At 43.2% G+C, this 24,888-nt stretch overlaps 1 protein-coding gene across 2 annotated transcripts; it reads right to left on the minus strand.

Moving 5' to 3' along the window:
* Window positions 1-241: 241 nt before the first annotated feature.
* On the minus strand, window positions 242-19,703 carry LOC141139884 (receptor-transporting protein 3-like). Of its 2 annotated transcripts, none has more exons than XM_073626433.1 (2): window positions 19,436-19,703; window positions 242-886 (listed from the first exon to the last, which is right to left on the minus strand). In XM_073626433.1, the coding sequence occupies exons 1-2, from the start codon at window positions 19,573-19,575 to the stop codon at window positions 304-306; spliced, it is 723 nt and encodes a 240-aa protein (XP_073482534.1). In that variant the 5' UTR covers window positions 19,576-19,703; the 3' UTR covers window positions 242-303. The 2 variants fall into 2 exon arrangements, 1 of the variants encoding a protein (XP_073482534.1); XR_012243828.1 differs by lacking the exon at window positions 242-886 and adding an exon at window positions 4,342-5,076 and having other exon boundaries at window positions 19,436-19,573.
* Between the last annotated feature and the right edge of the window lie 5,185 nt (window positions 19,704-24,888).

A 24,888-nucleotide genomic window follows, 5' to 3' on the forward strand; every position in this document is an offset into this window, starting at 1 on the left:
TAGTAAGATGCACTTGCTACCAAAATCCCAGAGATGATAGAAAAGCAGGTGGCTGCACTCATCATTTATAAAAAAACTAAAATATTTGCTTTGGCCAGACTAGCCCATTATTATAGGCTACAGATAAAGCATCATGACAAGAAAGTAAGGTCAATTACGAGACTATGTTAATGTATTATTTGCCTAAATCAACAATGATTTATTGCTATTCTGTTTTGCTGAAAAGCTGTTCAGATTGTGGTGAATTTTATCATTTTTTTGTGTTACTATTGTGCAACATCATGTAGTGATTTCTTTACACATTTACAGTATTATACAACAGGGACATGATGAGTCACTTGGCTCATCTGGTGGTATCTCAACAATGAAATGTGAGCTCTCTCCCACTCCCGTTTCTTCCCTATCCCAATAGGCTGATCTCTGAGGTTGCGATAAACTTTGATGATGAGAGTACGTGTTAGGGAGAGGAAATCTTTTCTTCTTCTTCTTCTGTTTACTTCCTTGATTGGTTCTCTTTGGTAAAATGTGGTGTTTGTCAGAATATTGTCTGTCTGTGTCGCATTGACAAATCCCCAATGCACAGCCCTCGCAGTTGCTGTAATCATGAGGACCATCGTGCCTGCCATCTGTCACAAAGCTCCGTGGCAAATTGTCTATAGGCAATTTGTAAAATGTCTGGGTTATTTTATTAACCAAATTGCATATAGCTATCTCAATGTTCTCTACTAGGAAAGTAGGCTCCTCATACATGGCAGCAGTGCATATTTTGCACTTTTGCTTGAAAACATGCATCCTCGCCTGCCCGGTTCGTTTTTTCAGTTTCATGTGGAATAAAATGTGAACCTTTGAAGAACCCCAGGAGCGACCACAGATTGAGCAATAAAACCTGAAATAAAAAAGACTTTCAGATTACATTTTGATTTTGGAATAGACACATAGAGAGTTATAACTAAAAAAGTCAGGCTACATTGTGTGGAATAGTCTAAAAGGTACTTCTGTATTTATTAACACCACATTTTGTTTGCTGCTTCTGTATCTTTACAGGAGCAGTTCACTATAAACATACATGTGAGAGCAGGCTGAATCACTTGGCTTCCATAATCTGTTGGGTACACCTGACCCTGAGTTATTAAAGTGTTACTAAACCCAGGACCCTGCATTCACTATACATGGTCTCCTACAGTACACAGAACATGTAAATGTAAATATTTTAGGAAATATAAACTGCTAAGTACCTTTTCTCATCAGCAGTATATAGCAGTCTTGTGACTTCTATGAGTGTCTGGTTAAAGCTTGTAGGAGTTTTCATTCTGTACTGACTGTCCTATCAGGATTGACCCTGTGCTGATCACATGCACTCTCCCAAGGAAAAAAAAAACTCTAGAATTACACACCAAACTGAGCATGTGCAGCCTGTCCCCCTGCTCTGTATTATCAGGAAATATATTGGGGACAGTGGAAGGAGGAGAGGATCAGAGGAGACAGGATCAAACAGCCTTTTTACACAATGCAGAGGATTAACCCCTAGGTTCCACAATGCGTATAACAAGCATGCTTTACTGCAGGCTGGTTTTACTGTTGTGGGTTTACTAACACTTTAAGGGTACAACTAGAAATTCCATTTTGTGCTACACTTACACAGAGAGATGTAAAAAACAAAACAGTGAGTTATTTTGCCTTTAGTATCTACCTGGAATTGAGAAAGTAGAATTACTTATTTTTTATTAATCTGTAAGTAGCTGCACAGTGTGCATTATTTATCATAGGAGAATAAAAAATCAAGATTTCCTGGGACAAGTCTACAGATACTTAAAGTTAAGAATGTTCAGATGGACACAATCAGTGTCACAGACATATGAATGAAGTGTTGAAAAACACATTAATTCAAGCACCTCTCAGAATATCCGTTAGGGCTGCTTTAATGTAACCTTGCTGGAGAGGTTTCCCTTCTTTTTCAACAATTATAACTTTTTTCTTACTGTATCCAAAATTTAAAAAAAAGTTTTGGTGCTTTAAGGGTTCCAAGACTGGTGTGAGCAGCTACACTGCAACTTTACACATCATAAGGAGTATAGTCTGTAGTTTATCCCCAAAGCTATACAAGACGCAAAATTATTTTTTATTTAAAATTACACTTTTGTACTTGTTCTTGAAGCCTCTACCAAATGCAAGTTTAGGGACCCTGCCCTATGCTATTGTGTCTCTAGCTAAATGTAGTGTGTGATATTGTTAGACTGTAGCAATCCACAGTTGTTATTTACCTTTTCTGTGCTCTGTATGTCTTCCCTAAGCCTGGAGAGGCTGAATGGTTCTGCCTTTTTCTTGAAGGAGGTTCCAAAAAGCAATGCAGAAGGATCAACACCTTTGAGATATGAGTATTTATCAGATCCAGCCAAACCCTAAGGCTGCTTTCACACTGGGGTGTCGGCGGTAAAGCCGCGCTTTACCGTCGTTTTTGCTGAGGTTTTCTGGCCGCTAGCGGGACGCTATTAACCCCCGCTAGTGGCCGAAAAAGGGTTAAAACGACCCGCAAAGCGCCACTGCAGCTGTGCTTTGTTGGCGGTTCGGCAGGGCTGCCAATTCATTTCAATAGGCAGGAGCACGGCTCCAAATATGCTGCTTGCAGGAGTTTTTTTAACGTCCTGCCAGTGCATCGCCCTAGTGTGAAAGCACTCGGGCTTTCACACTGAGACTGAAGGGGAGCCGTTTTTCAGGCTCTTTCTCTTAGCACATATTTACCCACCAGATTCCCCCTCCTAGAACAATACTTACCCCCTGCCACCACCACCCCCAAATCCCCCTTACAACACAAATTCCACCCCCCCCCCAATCTCCTTGCAGCGCCCCACCTCACATGAAACCACAGTGCCCAGGGCAGCCGCCCATCCTGCAACCATAAACCTCTTCTCCTATTATGGAGTTCAGCAATTAAAGGTAAAAAGACTAACGTGACTGGGGCCCAACTTATGTTTTGCCCCATCATACACCAAGGACCAGACTGTGAGATCTGAAATGCTAGCCTGGGGTTTACCTATCAGTGATCAAGGGGTGTTACATTATTTGTGAAGGATTATCTTTCCTCAAAAAATGTCTTGTGCCCAGCAGCACAGATTGTAGCCTGTTGGCTCTCCAAACAGTGCCCTCCACAGGAAGATAGAAACACTTGTTATGCCATGAAACCAGAAACAGTAAATGTAACCCATTTAGCAACGTCCTGGAGCCACTTCCAAAGGGTAAAATAAACTTTATTGTTCAACACATGCACAAACATAGGCCCAGAATCCTCCCACTAATATGTTTCACCCTCTACTTGGGCTTCCCACATTTGATACTCTAGAACAGTAATTTTTAAACCTTGTGAGACCAGGACCCAATAAAATTATTGAAAACACATCCATGCCCCAACAGTTCATAGTTAAAGGCTACTTATACTTTAGTTTAAAGCCTAATTGAATTTTCAGTTTAAATTAGCTAAGTAAATTTCAGGTAACAAAAAGTCTTGAAAGTCTTGAAGTCTTGAAGTCTAAAAAAACAGCCCGCAGTGTGAGTAGAAAAGCCTCAACTCTTCCAGTAGTGCCCCGTACACATGGTCGGATTTTCCGATGGAAAATGTCCAATCGGAGCGTGTTGTCGGAAATTCCGACCGTGTGTGGGCTCCATCACACATTTTCCATCGGATTTTCCGACACACAAAGTTTGAGAGCAGGAGATAAAATTTTCCGACAACAAAAACCGATCGCGTCAATTCTGACCGTGTGTGGCCTGTTCCGATGCACAAAGTGCCACGCATGCTCAGAAGAAATTTCGACACGGAACAGCTCGGTCATGTAAAATTAGCGTTCGCAATGGATACAGCACTTTCGTCACGCTGCAATGTTAAAAATGGTTTAATACAGCGCACTCTCTTCTTCTTTATAATGTGACAAGAATGAAGTAGTTTTGCTGCTCATATTCACACAGACTTCTCACAAACTTATTTTTTTGTTTTTTTCTTGGGATTCCTTGAATATATTGTTATTTGTCACATCTGACAGAATTTTTTTTTTTTTTGTTTTCTTTTTTTTTTTTTGATTTAAAGCCATTTTTGGTTTAGATTTTATGTTTGTATTTTTTCCAAGGCTGATCTTTGTTTAATGTTATTTTTAGTTTTACTCCAGACTATTTTTGTGTGTGTTTTGTGTGTCAAGTTACCACAACACCATTGATATCTTTTATTATTTAATCTCAAGGAGATTGTTTGGTGTTGGTGTCCCTTGTTAATTTCACATTGTATTTTTGAAATGTACCTGAATCCTCACAAACAAACTGTCCTTTTTGAAGTAAAACACACATAGGCAAGTATAATTCAAAGCAAAATTCCTTTATTAAGGGCTCAGAACCAAACAAAGAGGGAGGCAACACTGGATAAATATGAGAAATTAGCGAAGCCTGGGACCCCCAGGTCAGACATCAATTCTTGAACATCAAAATTGGTGGCCTGAGGAGTCCATATGTAAGGGAGTGCAGTCTGGTCCAGAAGTCGCAGAGATCCGGAAAGCAGCAGATGACATCTGTGTCCCCAGGCTGTGGTACCACAAGAGGCTGCATCTTTTGGCCAACCAGACTGGATCCAGGGTCCTCACTTTCTGGTCTTCCTTCCACGCTTCATTCCGGGCTGTGGCTGTGCTGTTGGAGATGTGGCAGGAGGAGGAGTAGGACCTGGAGGAGGAGGAGGACTGGGAGGGCCTGGAGGAGAAGGAGGAGGAGGACCTGCAGGAGGAGGAGGAGGGCCATCTGTGAGTTCGCAAAGGTGTGTCTGAGATGTAATTTGGCCCCTCATACCTTTATTAAGAGCCTCCAATATGAGCGACTCACACATGAGTTGTTGTCCCTCCTCCATCCCCTGCATTTTAGAGGCAGCAATGTCCTCCTCCACGGTGTGTGGTGCTCCCAGGGCCTCTGTAGCCCTCCAAAAGAGGCCTATGGCAGCCTCCTCTAGGGCACTCCTCCTCCTGCCACTTTCCTTTCCAGGTGTTGGGGAGGGACCGGCATATCAGGCAGCCGGCTCGGCCCGGCCACCTCCTGGCTGAGACTTCCCTGTGTATGAAAAAGGGACATGGTTTTAGTTTTTGCATCATCAATCACAATCCTAAATTAGTACTCCAAACTAACATCTAGTTAACATCATTGATTGGACAACCTGAAATATTTAGAGGAATGCTATACCTGGCTCAATCTGGGCTCCTCCACATGTTGTTGCCTGGAAGGCCCAGGTTGGGCGTCAGAAGCCTCAGCCGGGGGGGAAGGAAGCGTGGAAGGAAGACTGGAGAGGGATGACCTGGGTTCAGTCTGGCCTGCCAGAAAATGCAGCCTGTCATAGTACCACATCCTGGGGACATAGATGTCATCTGCTGCTCCGGATCTCTGCAAATCCTGGACTTTCTGGCGCTCCCTTACATATGTGCTCCTCAGGCCACCAATTAAGATCTTCAAATATGTGATGTCTGCCGTGGGGATCACCTGCTTCACAATTTCCAACAATTGATCCAGTGCTGCCTTCCTCTTTGTTTGGTTCCTGTAATGTGGGTGGTTGATCTCCCACAAACAGGGCAGCTCCCTTAACATATCAATGAATATTGACATGAAGTCATTATCTTGTAATAAGATATCCGTGTTCACTGTAAGACACAACACAAGACAAAGCCTAATGTCAGACAAAACTCTCCTAATCTTGTTACAATATAGGCCTCAATCTAGAAGCAGTATAGGCACAAGTTTGTCTCTTACCTTCGTTCTTACGATCGGCGCGTCCAATGCTCCTTCCTCCGTTCACAGATCGTACGTAATACGCACGTGTGTTACGCTTTATACACACTGCGCATGCGTGTAACTCCGCCCGCCCCTGACGTTCTTTCTAGTCTCTTCCCCGCCCCTTTTCGTTCGGCGCAGTGGGTGAAGAGCACATGGCGGAGTCACAGAAGGTGCGTGCTAATTATAGCAACGAGGAGGAGGAGGAGGAAAGCCCGGAGACAGAAACGTCCCGATCCAGAAGGAGAAGATTTAAGGCTACAAATATGTCCTTTGGGGAGATGTTGGAGATGGTGGACATCCTGAAGAAGGCCGACTATGATGGAAAGTATGGGCCTTACCCCAACCCCAATATCAGAAAGGCCAAGATCATGGCGAAAGTGGTCAAAAGTCTGCACCGGAATTTTGGGGTATGACGATCGAAAGATCAGCTCAGGAAGCGGTGGTCGGACTTCAAATTAAGAGAGCCCGAGCAGTACCGAAAGATCCGGAGAGTGCTGCAAAAAAGTAAGTAGTTGTGCTGTGTTCCTATTCTTTTTGTCTTTATTACGTTCGTGCTGCTCCATATGCTTTTCTTAATTGTACAGGTTAAAATGTCAGTTTTAATGTTCATGGGCCCATTATTCGTTCGTATCAAACATTTTTTTTTCTCCCTCTAAAACACCATTGTTTAGGCCATATGCATTTTCCTACATTTTTTAGGGCCTACTTGGATGCAAAATATTTGGTTGTGTAGATGGGTTTGTTACTAGAATGAAATGCAAACTAGATTCTGTGTAATGAGAGGACACTGAGCAGCTGTTTTCACATCTGGACACTGGAGCACTAGTGTGGGACACAAGAACACCATTTTTATTAGGGGGGGCACACAGGTGCTCCAGTGTATACTATAGGGGGGTCTCCATCTGTGAAGCTTGTACAAAACAGGTAAAGTATTGCAGGATGACAAAGGACAATGCCCCCCCCTAATAAAAATGGTGTTTTGGTGTCCCACACTAGAGCTCCAGTGTCCAGATGTGAAAACAGCTGCTCAGTGTCCTCTCCTTACACACAATCTAGTTTGCATTTCATTCTAGTAACAAAGCCATCTACACAACCCAATTCTTTGAAGCCAAGTATAGGGCGTCAAAATGGTGGCCAAATGCATATGGGCTAAACAATGGTATTTTATAGTCCGAAATAAAAATGTGTGATCCGAACGAATAATGTGCCCATGAACATGAAAGTTGGCATTTTAAACTGTACAACAGTTCCTAAAAGCACATGGAGCAGCACGAACGTAATAAACACAAAAAGAATAGGAACACAGCACAACTACTTACTTTTTTGCAGCACTCTCCGGACCTTTCTGTACTGCTCATGTTCTCGTAATTTCAGGTCTGACCACCGCTTCCTGAGCTGATCTTTCGATCTTCGTACCCCGAATTTCCGGTGCAGACTCCTGACCACTTTCGCCATGATCTTGGCCTTTCGGACATTGGGGTTGGGGTAAGGCCCATACTTTCCATCATAGTCGGCCTTCTTCAGGATGTCCACCATCTCCAACATCTCCCCAAAGGACATATTTGAGTCCTTCAATCTCCTTCTGGATCGGGACGTTTCAGGCTCCGGCCTTTCCTCCTCCTCCTCCTCGTTGCTACAATTAGCACGATCCTGCTGTCTATCCGCCATGTGCTCTTCCCCCACTGCGCCGAACGAAAAGGGGCGGGGAATAGACTAGAAAGAACGTCAGGGGCGGGCGGAATTATACGCATGCGCAGTGTGTATAAATCGTAACACGCGCGCGTCTTACGTACGATCTGTGAGCGGAGGAAGGAGCATCGGAGACGCCGATCGTGATAACGAAGGTAGGATCTAAACTTGCACCTATACTGCTTCGAAATAGAAGCCTATATTGTAACAAGATTAGGGGAGTTTGGCCTGACATTAGGGTTTGTCTTGTGTTGTGTCTTGCAGAGAAAATGGATGGGTTCAACGACCACAATTTCCTGCCCTTGTTTATTGACAAGTACAGGGAGCTGCCCTGTCTGTGGCAAGTGAGACACCCCCACTATAACCATAAACAAAAGAGGCAGGCAGCGCTGGAGAAACTGCTGGAGTTGGTGAAGCCGGTGGTCCCCACAGCAACCATCCCTTATTTAAAAGCTAAAATTGGTGGCCTATGATGTTATTTTACAGATTGATGTCTCCTCTGTGAGGGAGGGAGGGTGGGCTTGTGCGGAGTCATTTGCCCACGCGGACCCCCACCCTCCTTCACAGACGATCTGATGTGTGTTCTGCTGTTTAAATGTTTTGTTACACTGACGTGCCTCAAATAAGCTACATATGCCTGTCATGCTACTGGGCTCACGGCTCAGACTCTCCACTTCGACCTCCCACCCTCATTAGGCCGGGCACGGATAGTGCCTTTGTACGTGATTTTTCACGTGGTGTCCCGTTTTCGTGGACCCCTTAGATTTGTTAGGCTCCTTATTTAGGTGTCCCCCCTACCTAGTTGTGTCCTGGTATATTTTTGCCACCCTATAATCCCCCCCCCTCCCATCCCTCTTCCTCCCTCTGTTGTCTCTAGGCTGACTCTCTTTTTCTCATTCCACTATGGTCCACATGGTACTATCTCATCCTCGCCTGAAATTTTGCTCCTACAATGTAAATGGCCTCAATATAGCATCTAAGAGAGGGCAAATCCTCTACCAAATGCTTAAACAACAGGTCAATGTGTTACTGTTACAGGAAACTCATTTCCACACAAACTCCACCCCTTCCTGCTCCAACAGGTACTTTAACAGATGGTTTCACAGTACAAACCCGTCTCAGAAAACCAAAGGCGTTTCTGTTGCATTCCACAAAACGCTTCCGATTGACCTGATAGACCAGATCTCGGACCCCCAGGGAAGGTATGTGTTCGTAAAATTCTCCTTATGGGGCACGAAATTCACTATTGCCAACCTCTACCTACCAAATACTAATCAAATATCGTCTGCTCTGCGGTACAAGAGGATCTTGTCGGAATTTGCAGAGGGTAAAATAATCATAGGCGGGGATTTTAACGCCCCCCTGGATCCACTCTTAGACTCATCAACCTCTCGCTCATCCATCTCCTTTACTAAGTTAAGGGCATTTAAACGGGCTATATACGATTTACGTCTAATCGACATTTGGCGGGTTCTTTTCCCCAAAAATCGCAACTATACCCACTTCTCACAGGTCCATCACTCTTATAGTCGTATAGACTATTTTCTTCTTGACCACAGCTGTTTGGATTGGTCACCTGAATGCGAGATAGACTCAATGGTCTGGTCTGACCACTCGCCTATATATCTGACACTAATGATTCCCTCCACACCGGTGAGGGAGTGGACGTGGAGGCTGAATGATTCCATTCTCACAAACTCTGACTGTTCCCAAAAGGTCTCAGAAACCATTTCTAATTTTTTAATAGATCATGCATCGGACACTACCTCGCTACCCATACAATGGGAGGCACTTAAAGCTGTCCTGCGAGGAATCTTTATTCAGATGGGGACCCGCTTGAAAAAGGTTCGCTCAGCCGCAATAACCTCAGCAATGCAAAAGCTTCGAGACCTTGAGACCCAACATAAACGAGCTCCAACGGTGGGGACTCTTACAGAGGTCTCAACGGCTCGATCCCAACTCAAGGACTTATATGAGGCTTCGGCTCGTACCTATGCGGACAGACTTGCATTACATCAGTACCGATTCCAAGATAAATGCGGTAGACCGTTAGCTTGCACCCTTCACCCAAACACGTCTTCCACATTTATACCCCAGATTCGGGCCCCCTCTGGAGAAATGCTCAGTGAGCCCTCCAAGATATCACAAACATTCTGAGATTTCTACCAAACACTATACAATCTTTCGCCCAGCGTCTCTTCTAGCCCCACCCTTACACCTGACACCGATAGACAGTCTTATATTGAGGAGACGGAGCTCCCTACACTGGACGGCGATACTGTAGAAGAACTAGAACAGGTAATTACAGCGGATGAGGTCTTGGGGGCGATAGCGGCCACCCCGTCCGGTAAAAGCCCCGGGCCCGACGGCTTCACCCCTAAATTTTACAAGACATTTGCTCCCCTATTGACCCCCTTCTTGGCTAGGGTATTCAATTCCATATCGAAGGCTTGGCGTTTCCTCCACAAACACTTGAAGCCCACATTACCATTATCCCAAAACCAGATAAGGACCCTACTTTGTGCGCTAATTATAGGCCCATATCATTAATTGGAGTGGACTTGAAAATATATGCAAAAATTTTAGCCACTAGATTGAAGCCGCTTCTCCCCCGCCTCATACACCTGGACCAGGTGGGTTTTGTAAGCGGTCGCGAGGCAAGGGATAACACCCTGAAAACTCTGCTTCTTACCGACTATGCACGCACCCATGATGTCCCTCTATGTCTTTTGACGGTCGATGCGGAAAAGGCATTTGACCGTGTTGACTGGCAATTCCTCCAGATGTCTTTGAAACAGATAGGTCTGGGCCCCAAAATGCTATCCCGAATTATGTCCCTTTACTCCTCTCCTTCTGCTAGAATACGGGTGAACGGCTCATTATCACCTTCATTTTCCATCCATAATGGGACACGACAAGGCTGTCCTTTATCTCCCCTTCTCTATGTCCTTGTCATGGAACACCTGGCAATTGCCTTGCGCAATAACCCTAACATCTCGGGTGTATCGATAGGCCCTATTCATTCCAAACTGGCTCTCTTTGCGGATGACCTACTAATGTTTGTAACCCAACCCCATATATCTTTAACACATATTATGCAGGAATTCACGAGGTTTGGGAAGCTGAGCAATTTCAAAGTGAATCATACTAAGTCAGAAATCCTGAACATTTCTTTATCCCAGGAGGCCCTCCGCCAAGTCTCCACTAAGTTTCCCTTTAAAACAGGCTCCACTTCCATCCGTTACCTTGGAATCCAAATATCCACAGAAAGGTCCCAATTGTTCTCTCTGAACTATGCTCTCCTTCTGCTTAGAACCAAGACTGATCTATCAAACTACATGAAAAAATGCCTATCGTGGCTAGGGAGAGTGAATGCTCTAAAAATGGACGTCCTCCCTCAGTTTCTTTATTTGTTCCAGACAATTCCTATTTCAATACCCTCCTGGTTCTTTAAGAAACTCCGCCAACTGTTCTCCTCCTTTATCTGGGGGGGGGCTCGTCCTCGGATACGCTATGAGACGCTGTCGCTTTCCAAGATCCGTGGTGGAGCTGGAGCTCCAGATGCCTCTATATACTATAGAGCAGCAGTACTAACACGTATAGTTAACTGATTCCATCATTCCTCCACCAAACTATGGGTACAAATAGAGAGCCATCTCAATTCAATAGATCTCCGCGCACTACCGTGGACGCCTACTGAATTCCTTAAATAGGGATTACCCCTGAGTGACCTCACCCGACAAACTATACAAATTTGGACCCGAATGAATTCCTCCAGGACCCTATCACCTCTGAAAGGACCCATGACTCCACTGTTTGGAACTCCGGCTTTTCCACCGGCCCTACAAGTAGAGAGCTTTGGCCCTTGGTGCAAGAAGGACCACAGACGACTTGCCCAAGTCCTGCGTTCAGATTCTCCTCTGATTCAAGACGTTCCCTCCGGCCCACCTTCCCATACTTCGACGCACTGGCTGCAGAGGCAACAGGTGCTATCTTTTATTCGAACCTTCCCATCATTACCTGATGTACTTACTGACACAACAGACTTGGAGAACATGCTGCTCCAGATTGACCCTCCTACGCATGTGGTCTCTCAACTATACTCTCTCATACATATGGTCTATAATCCTGACCTCCCCCCATACACACAGGCCTGGAGGGAAGATTTGGGTCACCCCATCTCACCTGTAGATTGGCAAAAGGGCTTCATTCTGACTCATAAAATATCATTAGCCTCCAAATCGCAAGAAAAGGGATTCAAATTACTGACCCGTTGGTATAGATGCCCCTCGACATTACGCTGCATAAACCCGGCGCTCCCAGATACCTGCTGGCGTTGTTTGTCATCAAATGGAACCTTACTCCACATTTGGTGGGAGTGCCCCCCTGTGCGGAGGTTCTGGCAAAAGATCCTCGACTTGTACTGCAGACTCATGGCGACCTCGGTTGCATCCTCTCCTGAGGTAGCCTTGCTATCTATGCTCCCTGGCCCGCTTAAATCGGTCAAAAAAGACGTTCTGCGTCACTTTCTGGCGGCAGCTAGAACGGTTCTGCCCAGACATTGGAAGTCGACAAGCATGCCTTCCCTGGGGGATTGGGCAATTGAAGTGGACCAAATTAATAGACTGGAACGGATGTTGTCGCAGGAAACGGGTAAGGAGGAACAATTTTCCAAGACCTGGACCTCGTGGTCTATCTTCCGCTATTCTGCGGAATTTATTTCATGGGCTACAGAGGATTCCACCAATGCAACTGTGTGACCAGAGTGGAATCTCTTTCTCTTAATCTCTGTATTCCTTACTCCCTTGTCCCCTCTACTCTTACTCTTCCTTTTCCCTTTCTCCCCTTATATGTTACAGCGCTACACGATCACCTAAATCATACTCTCTAACCTCATCAGACCAATAATGTGACACACATTGAGCTTCCCCATCAGAGAAAACACATTTAGCACAGCAACAATAGCCCTAGCGTGTTTGCAATAGGTGGACGCCACTCGTTGAGTGGATAGTGGTGCTCACCTGCACTTTAATCAGCTTAGACGGTATAACTACGCAGGCTTAAATATCAAACTAAATCAATAAGAGCTCACAAATTGTTTAAAACATGAGATGATATGTTACCAGTATCGCAATGATGTCTATTTCTATTTTTTGTGTTTTTGTATGACATAAATGTATACTGTACATTTTTCCTTTCTCAATAAAATAAGATTGAATTAAAATTGGTGGCCTGAGGAGCACTTATCTTAGGGAGCGCAAGAAGGTCACGGATTCCCAGAGATCCGGAGCTGGAGCAGATGACATTTATGTCCCCAGGCTGTGGTACTATGAGAGACTGCGATTTCTGTCAGACCACACTGAAGTCAGGGAATCCCTCTCTACTCTTCCTTCCACGCTTCCTTCCATCCCAGCTGAGGCTTCTGATGTCCAACCTGGGCCTTCCAGCCAGGAAGAAGTGGAGGAGCCCAGCTGGAGCCAGGTATAGCATTCTTCTACAGATTTCTGGGCAATAAATAAATGATGTTTATTAGATGTTATTATTGATCATTAATTGAAAGTGTTTTACATATCAATAGACAGTAGTGGGCACCCAAAATTGGGACAAGAATGAAAAATGCTGGGCTCAGAAGGATAGTCTGTTATATTTGTTAACATTCAATTTGCAGCAGTCAGGAGGTGAAAATTGTGTGTGATTGATGGAAAAAATACTAAAACTATGTCCCTTTTTCATACACAGGAAGACCTTAGCCAGGAGGAGGTTGTGGAATGTGGCAGTCAGGAGGAGGCGGGGATTAGTGGCAGCCAGGAGGAGGCGGGGATTAGTGGCAGCCAGGAGGAGGCGGGGCTAAGTGTCAGCCAAGAGAAGCCTGGGACAAGTCTCAGGTTCCTCCCCTCCACCTGCCATACAAAAGGGCCAGGAAGGCCACTCCCAGTCCTGTGCAGGATTCAGCATACAGGCTGATCCAGGAGGCTTCTGCGTCCCTCAGAGCCTTCCCCAGTGCTGCAGAGGCCTTTGCCTGCATGGCTGCCACCAAATTGCAGGGCATGCAGGAGGGCCAACGCAAGCTCTCTGAGGACCTGATTTATAAAGTCCTACGTAAGGGGGAGAGTGGGGAACTGACACCCAAGACGGATGTCATTGAGATCGACGATCCTCCTCCTCCTCCTGCTGCCACAACTCCACCACCAGAGCCACCACGTGGAAGGAGGCGTGGAAAGAAGACCAGAGAGTGATGACCTTGGGTTCAGTCTGGTCTGACAGAAGCTGCAGTCTCTCGTATGACCACAGCCTGGGGACACAGATGTCATCTGCTGCTTTCCGGATCTCTGGGACTTCTGGACCAGACTGCCCTCCCTTAGATAAGGACTCCTCAGGCCACCAATTTTGCTTTAAAATAATTGATGTCTGCCCTGGGGGTCCAAGGCTTCGCCCACTTCTGCAGTTTCTCCAGCGTTGCCTCCCTCTTTGTTTTTTTATAGTTGTGACCCCTTAATAAAAATTTTTTAGGTAAATTCTACTCTCCTGTGTGTGTTTTCATCCAAAAAGGACAGTTTGTTGGTGACGATTCAGGTACATTTCTAACATAAAATGTGAAATTAACAAGGGACAACAACACGAAACAATCTCCTACAGATTAAATAGAACAACATATCAATGGTGTTGTGGGAACTTGTCACAAAAAACACACAAATCAAAATCACCCAAAAAAAAAAAAAAGAGAAACACAAAAAAAGATTCTACATTAAAGGCAAAAAAAAATATATATATATATATACAAAAATATGTTGTCAGATGTGAGAAATCAAAATATATTGAGGGAATCCCGATAAATAGTAACGAAAGAAGTTTGTGAGAAGTGTGTGTGAATATGAGCAGCAAAACTACTTAATTCTTGTCACATTATAAAGAAAAAGAGAGTGCGCTGTATTAAACCATTTATAACATTGCAGCGTGACGAAAGTGCTGTATCCATTGCGAACGCTAAGTTTACCAGAACGAGCTGTCCCTTGTCGGAATTTCTTCTGAGCATGCGTGGCACTTTCTGCGTCAGAACAGGCCACACACGGTCGGAATTGACGCGATCGGATTTTGTTGTCGGAAAATTTTATCTCCTGCTGTCCAACTTTGTGTGTCGGAAAATCCGATGGAAAATGTCCGATGGCGCCCACACACGGTCGGAATTTCCAACAACACGCTCCGATCGGACATTTTCCATCGGAAAATCCGACCGTGTGTACGGGGCATTAGAGGGGGTAATTTTGTATTTTCTCAATTCAGGTTTCCTTATTTCATATTGGTAGCCAGGGGTGCTATTAAAGTGGAGTTCCACCCAAAAGTGAAACTTCTCGCCCCTTTGCATGCCACATTTGGCATGTAATTTTTTGTGGGGGGGAGTGGGTGTTTAGTTTTAAGAGGGACTTCCTGTCCCACTTCCTGCTTCCGACTTCAGGCTGCTAGGCAACTCCTCCTCTCCCCCTAGGCGGCCCCTCCCTCTCTGCAATCTTCTGGGACACATCACAGGTCCCAGAAGATTGCCTGTCCACCCAGAGAGTGCAGCACGACTCGTGCCGCAAGCTGTCACGGCCGGGTGCCCAAAGTTTCTATTGCGGCTTGGCGGAGCGGGGGAGAGGAGCGAGGCTTTGGGCCTGAAAAAAGCCTGGAATTCCGCTTTAACCAATACAAAATTTGGCAGAAAACAATTCAATAACATAGCACATATCAGAGTAAACAGAGCTGTAAGAACACTGATATTAAATAAACAATGAAACCAAAGTGACCCTTCCAGTCAATAAATAAAGTGAGTGGACAGTCCTACTGAAGTGCAAACAACCTCAGATTTTTGCACATACCTTTTCTTAACTTCCCAGGACCCCTTTACCTCAGGAGTTCTAATATGCAAATGCAAACATTCTCAGTATTGGCCAAGGGCTGGACTGCCCTGTCTGAATTCCACTTAAAAATGAGCTACTCTGAACCTTCCTTCATCTACCCACTCCCCTTAAGGTTCTACCTTTAACTGTATGATAATACCTGTCTCAAACCACTCGAAGTTAGAAACACCCAGTTCTCACATGCTATACTTCCATGTTTGATTTTTACATATAGGTAAGCCTATAATATGGCTTTCCTATAGGTACTGTAAATTTCTCCTTTAGGTGCGCCGTTTAGGAGATATGTACTTTAGAAGCAGCCGGTGACATGCGCTCTGAAGCAACTGCATACCCATGCCGTTCCTTCAGAGCTATGCCGTAAACAGCTACGGTAGTGACGTCATCGCCAGCTTGGACATTCATATTGCCAGAACCCACAAACCCGGAAAGAAGACAGCAGTGACAGCGCAGCTGGAGGGCTTCGCTTTCAGGTAACTCTGTCAAAATGTGCTAGTATGCGATGCATACCAGCAAATTATGCCTTAACCCTTTCGCTGCCAGAGCCGTTTTTGCTTTTTTTTCACACATGTTTAAAAATCATTTTAGGCCTGAAGATTACACAAAACCCACAAATATTATATAATTTCTGAAAGAAGACACCCTAGAGAGTAAAATAGTGTAGTTGCAATTTTAATGTCACAAGATATTACGGCAAAGGTCTAGGAAACGCAAACTTTCAGTAAAAAACACACTAACGTGAATTTTAGGGCAAATAAACATAATAAAATACCCACATTTTTGGTAAAATATAAAAGACTAGGTTGCACTGAGTAAATAGATACCCAACATGCCAAACCTTAAATTTACATGCGCCCGTGAAATGGCAACAAACATCAGTACCCTATATTTTCTATAGGCAACACTTCAAAGGCCCCCTATAGGTATCAGTTTAGTGTTACGGAGGAGGTCTGGTGTTAGAATTATTGCTCTCACTCTGGTGACAATATGTAACATGTGTACATAATCAATGTTTTCACGTGTAGGCGCCCCGATGCGTTTACGTTTTTGCGTGTGTATATGTGGGGGTGGGGGGGACTCAAAATTTTTTTTGGGGGGGGATTTTATGTGCTTGGGTGTAACTTTATTTTTTTGCAAAAAAAACACCTTTTTTTTTTTCTTAACAGTAAAACAGTCCCCTATATATTGATTTTTTTGTGACAGGTACTCTTTATAAGTACTTTTTAAGTAAGCTTTATTGAGATACGCAGGGTTTAAAAGACTCCTCGTGTCTCCCCTGTACTCCACTGAATGTTTTGCAATGCAGATCACATCCTTTCTCAGCAAATCGAGCCGGGGACACCAAGAGCTTGACCCGGAAGTGACGTCAGAGACTGCCTGTCAGTTTCACTTCCTGTCAGTTTCACACACAATGCCGGTGGCTGCACCATTGTGATACATCCACCCCCCTGCCATTAGGTCCTTGGCGGCGAAAGAGTTAAAGTGGGAATAAACTCCCATGTATGACTTTTACCTATAGGTAAGCCTATAATAAGACTTACTTATAGGTACAGTAAATATCTTCTAAATGTGCGCTGTTTAGGAGATATTTACTGTACATGCAGCCGGTGACCTCACTGGCGCATGCTCTCTGAAGGAACAGCATACTGTGCCATTCTTTTAGAGTCCTGCGCTGTAAAGAGTGGCTCCCACTTCTATGCATGGAGTGAAATCTTCGCAGCTCCGGCCACTCACTCAGCCGGAGTCCGCAGACCCGGAAGGAAGACCAGGTAAAGATGGAAACGCCTTCAGCAGAGACAGCATGATGCTGGAGGGCTTTGTTCTAAGATAAGTTTCACATAATGTGCTAGTATGCGATGCATACTAGCACATGATGACATTCATTTCCAGGGAGAAGATTTTTTTACTACCGCTTTAAACTTTTTTATGCAGTTTACTACCGCTTTAAGAGCATGACATAAAGTATATTTAAACCCAAGAGTAGAAATGTTATTTTATTGCAGTTTACCAGCAGTGTTAATTTAGTCGACTAAAACGACTAAAACATTTTAGTCGACTAAAACATTTTAGTCGACTAAAACGACTAAAACATTTTAGTCGACTAAAATGACTAAAACATTTTAGTCGACTAAATGAATACTATTTTAGTCGACTAAAACTAAAACAATTGAGATGACTAAAATACGACTAAAACTAAAACAATTTAGATGACTAAAATACGACTAAAACTAAAAGCCATTTTAGTCAAAAGACTAAAATGAGACTAAAACTAAAATGCCATTTTAGTCAAAAGACTATTGCCCTGTACACACGGTCGGACATTGATTGGACATTCCGACAACAAAATCCATTGATTTTATCCGATGGATGTTGGTTCAAACTTGTCTTGCATACACACGGTCACACAAAGTTGTCGGAAAATCTGATCGTTCTGAACGCGGTGACGTAAGACACGTACGTCGGGACTATGAACGGGGCAGTAGCCAATAGCTTTCATCTCTTTATTTATTCTGAGCATGCGTGGCACTTTGTCCGTCGGGGGTTTGTGTACACACGATCGGAATTTCCGACAACGGATTTTGTTGTCGGAAAATTTTATAGCAAGCTCTCAAACTTTGTGTGTCGGAAATTCCGATGGAAAATGTGTGATGGAGCCCACACACGGTCGGAATTTCCGACGACAAGGTCCTATCACACATTTTCCGTCGGAAAATCCAACCGTGTGTACAGGGCATATGACTAAAACTAAATTGCAATTACTGAAATTTACTGGAGATTTTAGTTGACTAAAATGTACTGGAGATTTAGTCGACTAAATATGGCTAAAACTAAAACAATTGCAGAAGACTAAAATGGGACTAAAACTAAAATGCCATTTTAGTCCTAAGACTAAAATGAACACTGCTCACCAGTCCTCATAAGGTGGCTACATTAATTTTTTATTTTTTTTAACCTGGTGCTCTTATCAATAACAGAGTGTCCTAGTGTGACAACACTCTCTCCCTGTGGTGTTTCTTTAAGGAGTAGCATTGTGTTAAAGGAGAAGTCCAGCCTGAACTCATTTGGCTGGGTTTCTCCTAAGGGTCACAGGAATGCAATTCGTTTTGCACTCCTGTGACCCATTGTCAGCAGAGAACGGTCTGAAGTCCGCTCTCTGCTGACATCACCAATATCAGTCCAGGCAATGCATCATCCCAACTTCAAAAGTCTGGATCCGCCAGGTGCCTGGACTGATGGCAGTCTCAGCCTCTCAGTGAGCCGCTGATAGGCTGAGACAGCCACTCCCCGCCCCTCCACAGCTCAGCGCCCCAGTGAGCGTGGAGGAGCAGAGCAGGAGAGCTGCTGATTGACAGTCAGCGTCTCTCCGCTCGGGGAGTCGAGAGACCCGAGCCATCGGCGATGTTCGGTGGCTCAGTTCTCAGTGCAGAGGCAGCAGGGGACAGATGCAGCATCAGATCGATGTTGCATCCACCTACACAAGTATGAATAGGGAAAAAAAAAAAAAACAATCCCATACTTCTCCTTTAAGGACTACAGAACACTGCCTCATCTTCTAATCTTCTTCATCAAAGGGGTTGTTCTATGGCTCACAGAGGTAACTTGTGCAGGTTTGATAAGACGTCTTGAGAAAAGACTACCGAGTGCAGATGATACAGCATTGGCATGCTGATAGAAAAATGCTTTTTATGCATTTATGAAACAGAAATAACAAAACACTTTCAACCATATATTTAACAGTCCAATTAGAAACAATCAGAAACAATCAGAAAAGTTAATTGTTAAAGTTTAAAAAAACAGTATACTCTAATGTCAAAGTCTCCCACAATCTGAATGTGCATCTGTTAGACAATAGTACCAGATGGGTCTATTATCCCCAATTAAAACTGTCCTGCTGCTGGACAATTTACACTGTTGTATCCTCTGCAGTATTTTGACTTCAAGTGTTTTTTTTCATACCCTTGGCAAATGGACTTAGACAGAGTTGCCCACCAGTAAGAGGGATACATCATGTTGCAGCGCTGCGAATTCTGTGCCATGTAAAAATTCCAATGAAATGACTATACCTGGCATAACAACATTGTACATACTGCAGCCAGCCCATCCGTTGCTGGTAATGTTCATCCACAGAGAAGTTCCACACATCGTAGACCCCTCTGTTTTCTAAATCAGTCTCAAATATTGATCTCCATGTGTCCCTGTCCATTATTGCTCTTCTCGTGGAGTGAATAGTTACAAGGTATATTGCTGTTTCCAGAGAAGTGATGTGTCATTTGTTCAAGAAACGAAACTGGAATTGGCCTCCCTCTATAATGAGTGCTGAAGCATAGCTCACAATATTATGACATGAGAGGAAACGAAACTGGAATTGGCCTCCCTCATAGCACAAACCTCCCTTTTAGCACAAAGTATGCAGGCAAAATGAACACTCCTGTCATGCCCCAAATTACATGGACCCCAAAAATGAATGTCCAGTAATGATTTTACCATGTTTCCTTTACACTGGCTTTTCAGAATAGCAAATCTAATATTTTAAAGGTTGAATAAAAGGTTTCGTTTTCGAATACCAGTTTTGATAGTTAATTAGTACATTATTATTATTTTTTCAATTATTTTATATACACCAGGAAAAGGCAGATCCAAAATATTACATCAATAATGTAAATACATCAATATATCCAATTACAGAATATGAACCACTTCAATACCAGGCACTTAGACACCTTCCCGCCCAGGCCAATTTTCAGCTTTCAGCGCTGTCGCAATTTGAATGACAATTGCGCAGTCATGCTACACTGTACCCAAAACATTTTTTATCATTTTGTTGCCACAAATAGAGCTTTCTTTTGGTGGTATTTGAAACTAAACTAAAACTAAGAAAAAACTTTATTTTTTCAAAATTTTCGTTCTTTCTTTTTTTTTTTTTCTTTTGTAAAAAAATAGAAAAAAAAATAGCAGTGATTAAATACCACCAAAAGAAAGCTCTATTTGTGTGAATAGAATGATATAAAATTTCACATGGTTACAGTGTAGCATGAACGCAAAATTGTCATTTAAAATGTGACAGCGCTGAAAGCTGAAAATTGGCCTGGGCAGGAAGTTGTTGTATCCCCCTGTCTGTGTTCATTTTTTTCTAGTATAATGGCCAATTCTGCTTCTATTGTATCCTCCCCAGTATCTTAACCATTATAGTAAAAGCCAAGAAAAGATATGATAAAATACTGCACCAACCCAAAGTGTATAAGCAGCCAACACAACAATGAGACTAACTGTAAATAAATATGAGTAAAAAGTGTAGCGCTAGGGGTGTGCCAGGTAAATAAACCTAGCAAGGAAATGTATATTTTAAATTCTACGGAGACTAGTAATGTGAAAAAATACTATCTCATAACAGACAGCACAACATATGAGTGTCACACAGTATTTATATATGGCAGACCTCGTGCGATGATGAGTCGCAAGAAGTCGCAAGCACAAAAAATTGTTAACAATAGTGAGGTGATATAAGTGACTGGTTAGAATCATAGTATCGTGCAAATATTCAAACAAATAAAACAAAAAATCAAACATCAACAGTATCATGTGCAAATTTTCAAACAAAACAAAAATCAGACATCCAACGTGAATGTAATGCCCTGAATGATCACACAATCCTGTGTAAATGTTTAGGAAAGACAGACCCATGTGTAACCAAAAATCATATGGAACAACAAGTGTAATGCTAATTCCAATTGTAGTTGAAACTGCAAATGTGATAGCCCATACGCTTGAGATATCCAAAGTAGGCCGTGGCATGTGAGGAAAACACACTGCTGCTACAGATATCTAACAGTCTCTGAGATAAATATAATGACCGGTGGATAGATACACCCAGGAGTGCCTTCACCTTCCAGGAATGGGGGAGAGAAAAAGGTACTCTTACCCGAAGTAGTGGACCCAACTCACCATATGGCAGTGGATCTATCAAGCATAAAGCCTGCGATGTAGGGTCAGGTTCCCAGGGTAGACCATTCAATCCCCTCCTCTATAAGCCAGTAAGAACTCCAAGAGACCAGTGGAAATGGATATGATTACAAACCATAAATGGTTCCAGGCACGGTACTCCAAGATATATCCCCTCCAGATGGAAATATTATGCAAGGTTCAAAAAAAAGAAAAAAAGCCTCCACAGTATAAAATCCAAATGATGGAATTTATTAAAGTAAAAATATCCAAACAAATGAATATTAAGTAAAAACAGTTCAATTGAACAATAAAAAGCACAGTTTGAGGTGGCTAGAGCCAGTGTATTAACCCTACGCGTTTCGTCTGCAAAGACGATTATATAGGTCCATTGATAATTTTGCATTTAATACATTAACTTTATTATATTTAAATAATTGACACAAGGAATACAAAATTTAAAAAATAAAGATTTATTTGAAAATTACAAGTAAAAAAACCCCCAAAAACATTTACATTATACATAAATTAATAAACTATTCATTACTTTGGAATATGTATGCAGCTCGGGTGTATCAGTCGTTTGGCAGGCTGCTCTCTGTAGTTCTACTTCTTTGAAACTTGCGCCATCCGTCTCCTTTACCCTGTGACATAGGAGTCACAAGGTAACCATGATCCTTTTAGGGACGAAAAATCTGAGTAACCATCGCGGGATGTCGGGGCTGACGTCTACAGCAGGAAATGACGCAGCCCCGACATACACAAAGAATGTTTCCGGCAGGGTCTCGGCTTGCCGGATTTTATTGATGATATGGCGCATGCGCGTATCACGTCATTACTCGGGAATATAGCGATAATACGGAAAGGAAGCAGGTAGGCAAAAAATAAATAACGGCAATAGATTGGGGATATTAGGAGACATAATTAAATGGAAAGTTACAAATTTGAGTATACAACCGCTTCAAGGGCATTCCTCAAGAATACTATTTAAAAGATTTGTGTATTTTTAATGTTGCCATTGAAGCCACATGAAAAGACCGTCTCTCCACTGTTTGTTTTTGTTTCATTTTTTGCATTGGTGCATAATCTTCATCGCAGTGCGCAGCTCCGCATGCCTACTAGACCTAAAAATGGCCAGAATTAAACAACAAGACTCACCCCACTTAGACTTCGTAAGTATTTGCCATATTAACAAGATCTGCTAAATTTTTGGTCGAATTGACCCTGGACAAATTTGCCTATCACAAACAGTGATATATCATGCTGGGACCTTAATGCCGTGTCTTTTTAGCATATGGCTTCCAGCACTGGAGGTGTACAATAACTTTCTTTTCTCTGTCTCCGGAGTTCCATTCCCCTCACGTATGTCACTTATAGCAATAAATAAGCTGTGATATGTAATAATGCTCTCGGTAAGGCAGCCTAATGGGGGTCTTTCGGGGCAGGGGACACTGATGGGTGGGTCCGCTGATCTAATCGAGGGGGGAACCGATATAAGGGAAGGGGAGTCTGTGGAGAGGGGGGTGGTGACCAATTAGATCAGCAGTCAGCACCCCCCCTTAGAGACCCCCCATTATATCAGCCCCTCGTCCACTTAGAGACCTCTATTTGATAAGGGAAACTCTCGCTATATAAGCACCCCCTTTAGAGACCCACATTAGATCCTTACATCATTCCCTCCTTAGAGACACCCATTATATCACATTCCCCTTATATCAGCACCCCCCTTAGAGACTAACAGCTGGTCTCTAAAGAGAATCGGATATAGGGGACTCTGATCTAAAAAAAAAACCTAAAAAAAAAATTTTTTTTGTTAAATGCAGTGCAACCGCCCCCTATAATTATATTAGTTCAAATGTGAAAAAATAACTGTGAATGATGGTGGAAACCCCCAAGGGATAATCCAAGTATGAATACACTCCATTCTAATTTAAACATACAGTGTATATTGTGCAATCTTCATACACATATAATACTGTATGAATAGTGGTTTAAATCCATTCCAAAATGTGCTGTGCTAATATCCAACGTATCTAACTCAAAAAGAGTTTATAAATTGGATATTAGCACAACACATTTTGGAATGGATTTACACCCCTATTCATACAGTATTATATATGTGTGTGGAGATTGAACAGTATATATGTTTAAATAAAATTGGAGTGTATTAATACTTGGATTATCCTTGGGGTTTTCCACCATCATTCACAATGATTTTTTCACATATGAATTAATATAATTATAGGGCGAGGTTGTGCTGGATTTTTTTATTTGTTTTTGGGCTCTCTAAGGAGAGCACTTATATATGGGGATTCTGATCTAATGGGGGTCCTCTATAGGGGGCCCCTGTATTATGGAGGATGTAATACTGACCCCTATATTATGAAGGGGAGAAACTGACCCCTGTGTTATGGGGGGGTAACACTGATCCCTGTATTACAAAGGGGGGTGACACTGACCCCTGTATTATGAAGGGGGTAACACTGACCCATGTGTTATGGGGGGGTAACACTGACCCCTGTATTACAAAGGGGGTGACACTGACCCCTGTATTATGACACCTAGGATTGCCACCTGTCCCGGATTCACCTGAACAGCTCAGGTTTTGAATCATGTGTCTGGGTTTCAGTCTGCCTAAAACCCAGACACATTATTCAGACCGGACTGTGGCTCCCCAAGTAACCAAGATAGTCACACACCAATCTGTTGCCACCTGTTAACGCAAATTGGCCACACCCACTGTTTGCCACGGCGCACTAAGCGTGACGCATTATTGCTCTCCTTTGGGTCTTTAAAATCCTATAGTGTATACCACTAAAAAAATTTGCCATGCGCCGCTAAAGTGTTCGGGTTATGGCTTGAAGAAAAGGTGGCAACCCTACCATAAGTAATACTTCAAGGTGTAGATAACTTAAAGTGGAACTTCAGTCAAGTTCAGAAAGTTTTTCAACTTTTCATCTATTAAATCTTCTGCCCTTGTTGTTTTAACGTTGGATAGTAAATCATTTTTTTCTGCCAGTAAATACCTTATAAAGCCCACTTCCGGTTTCTTGTCTGGTAAAAAGCCTAGGCTTATAACATCATGCACAGCTCTTTATCTCACTCGCATGAGAGTTTACCAGGAAGGGAGGGGGTTGAGTCATAAGAGGGCCAATGAGAGCTGCAGGGCTGCAGAGCTAGAGGTGTGCCTCTGTGTGTCTGTGTAAATCCAGGAAGTGAACAGGCAGCAGCTTCAGCTGCCCACAGTTAAAATGGATGCAGCCAGACTTAGTGGAAGGAGATTTCTGCAACATATTTGCAACATATTTGACAAATGCAGAATCACAGTTTACCGTATTTATCGGCGTATAACACGCGCCGGTGTATAACACGCACCCCAAGTTTAGGAGGGAATTTTAAGGAAAAAAACTTTTAGGAGGGAAGTTTAAGGAAAAAAAACTTACATTTAAATGCCCATCAATGCAGCCTCATCAGTGTTCATCTGCAGCCTTTCCCCAGTGTCCAGTGCAGCCTTGTCCCAGTGCAGCTTTGCCCCAGTGCAGCCTTGTCAGTGCAGCTTTGCCCCAGTGCATAGTTG

Source organism: Aquarana catesbeiana, linkage group LG04 (assembly GCF_042186555.1).
Source record: "Aquarana catesbeiana isolate 2022-GZ linkage group LG04, ASM4218655v1, whole genome shotgun sequence".
NCBI lineage: Eukaryota > Metazoa > Chordata > Amphibia > Anura > Ranidae > Aquarana > Aquarana catesbeiana.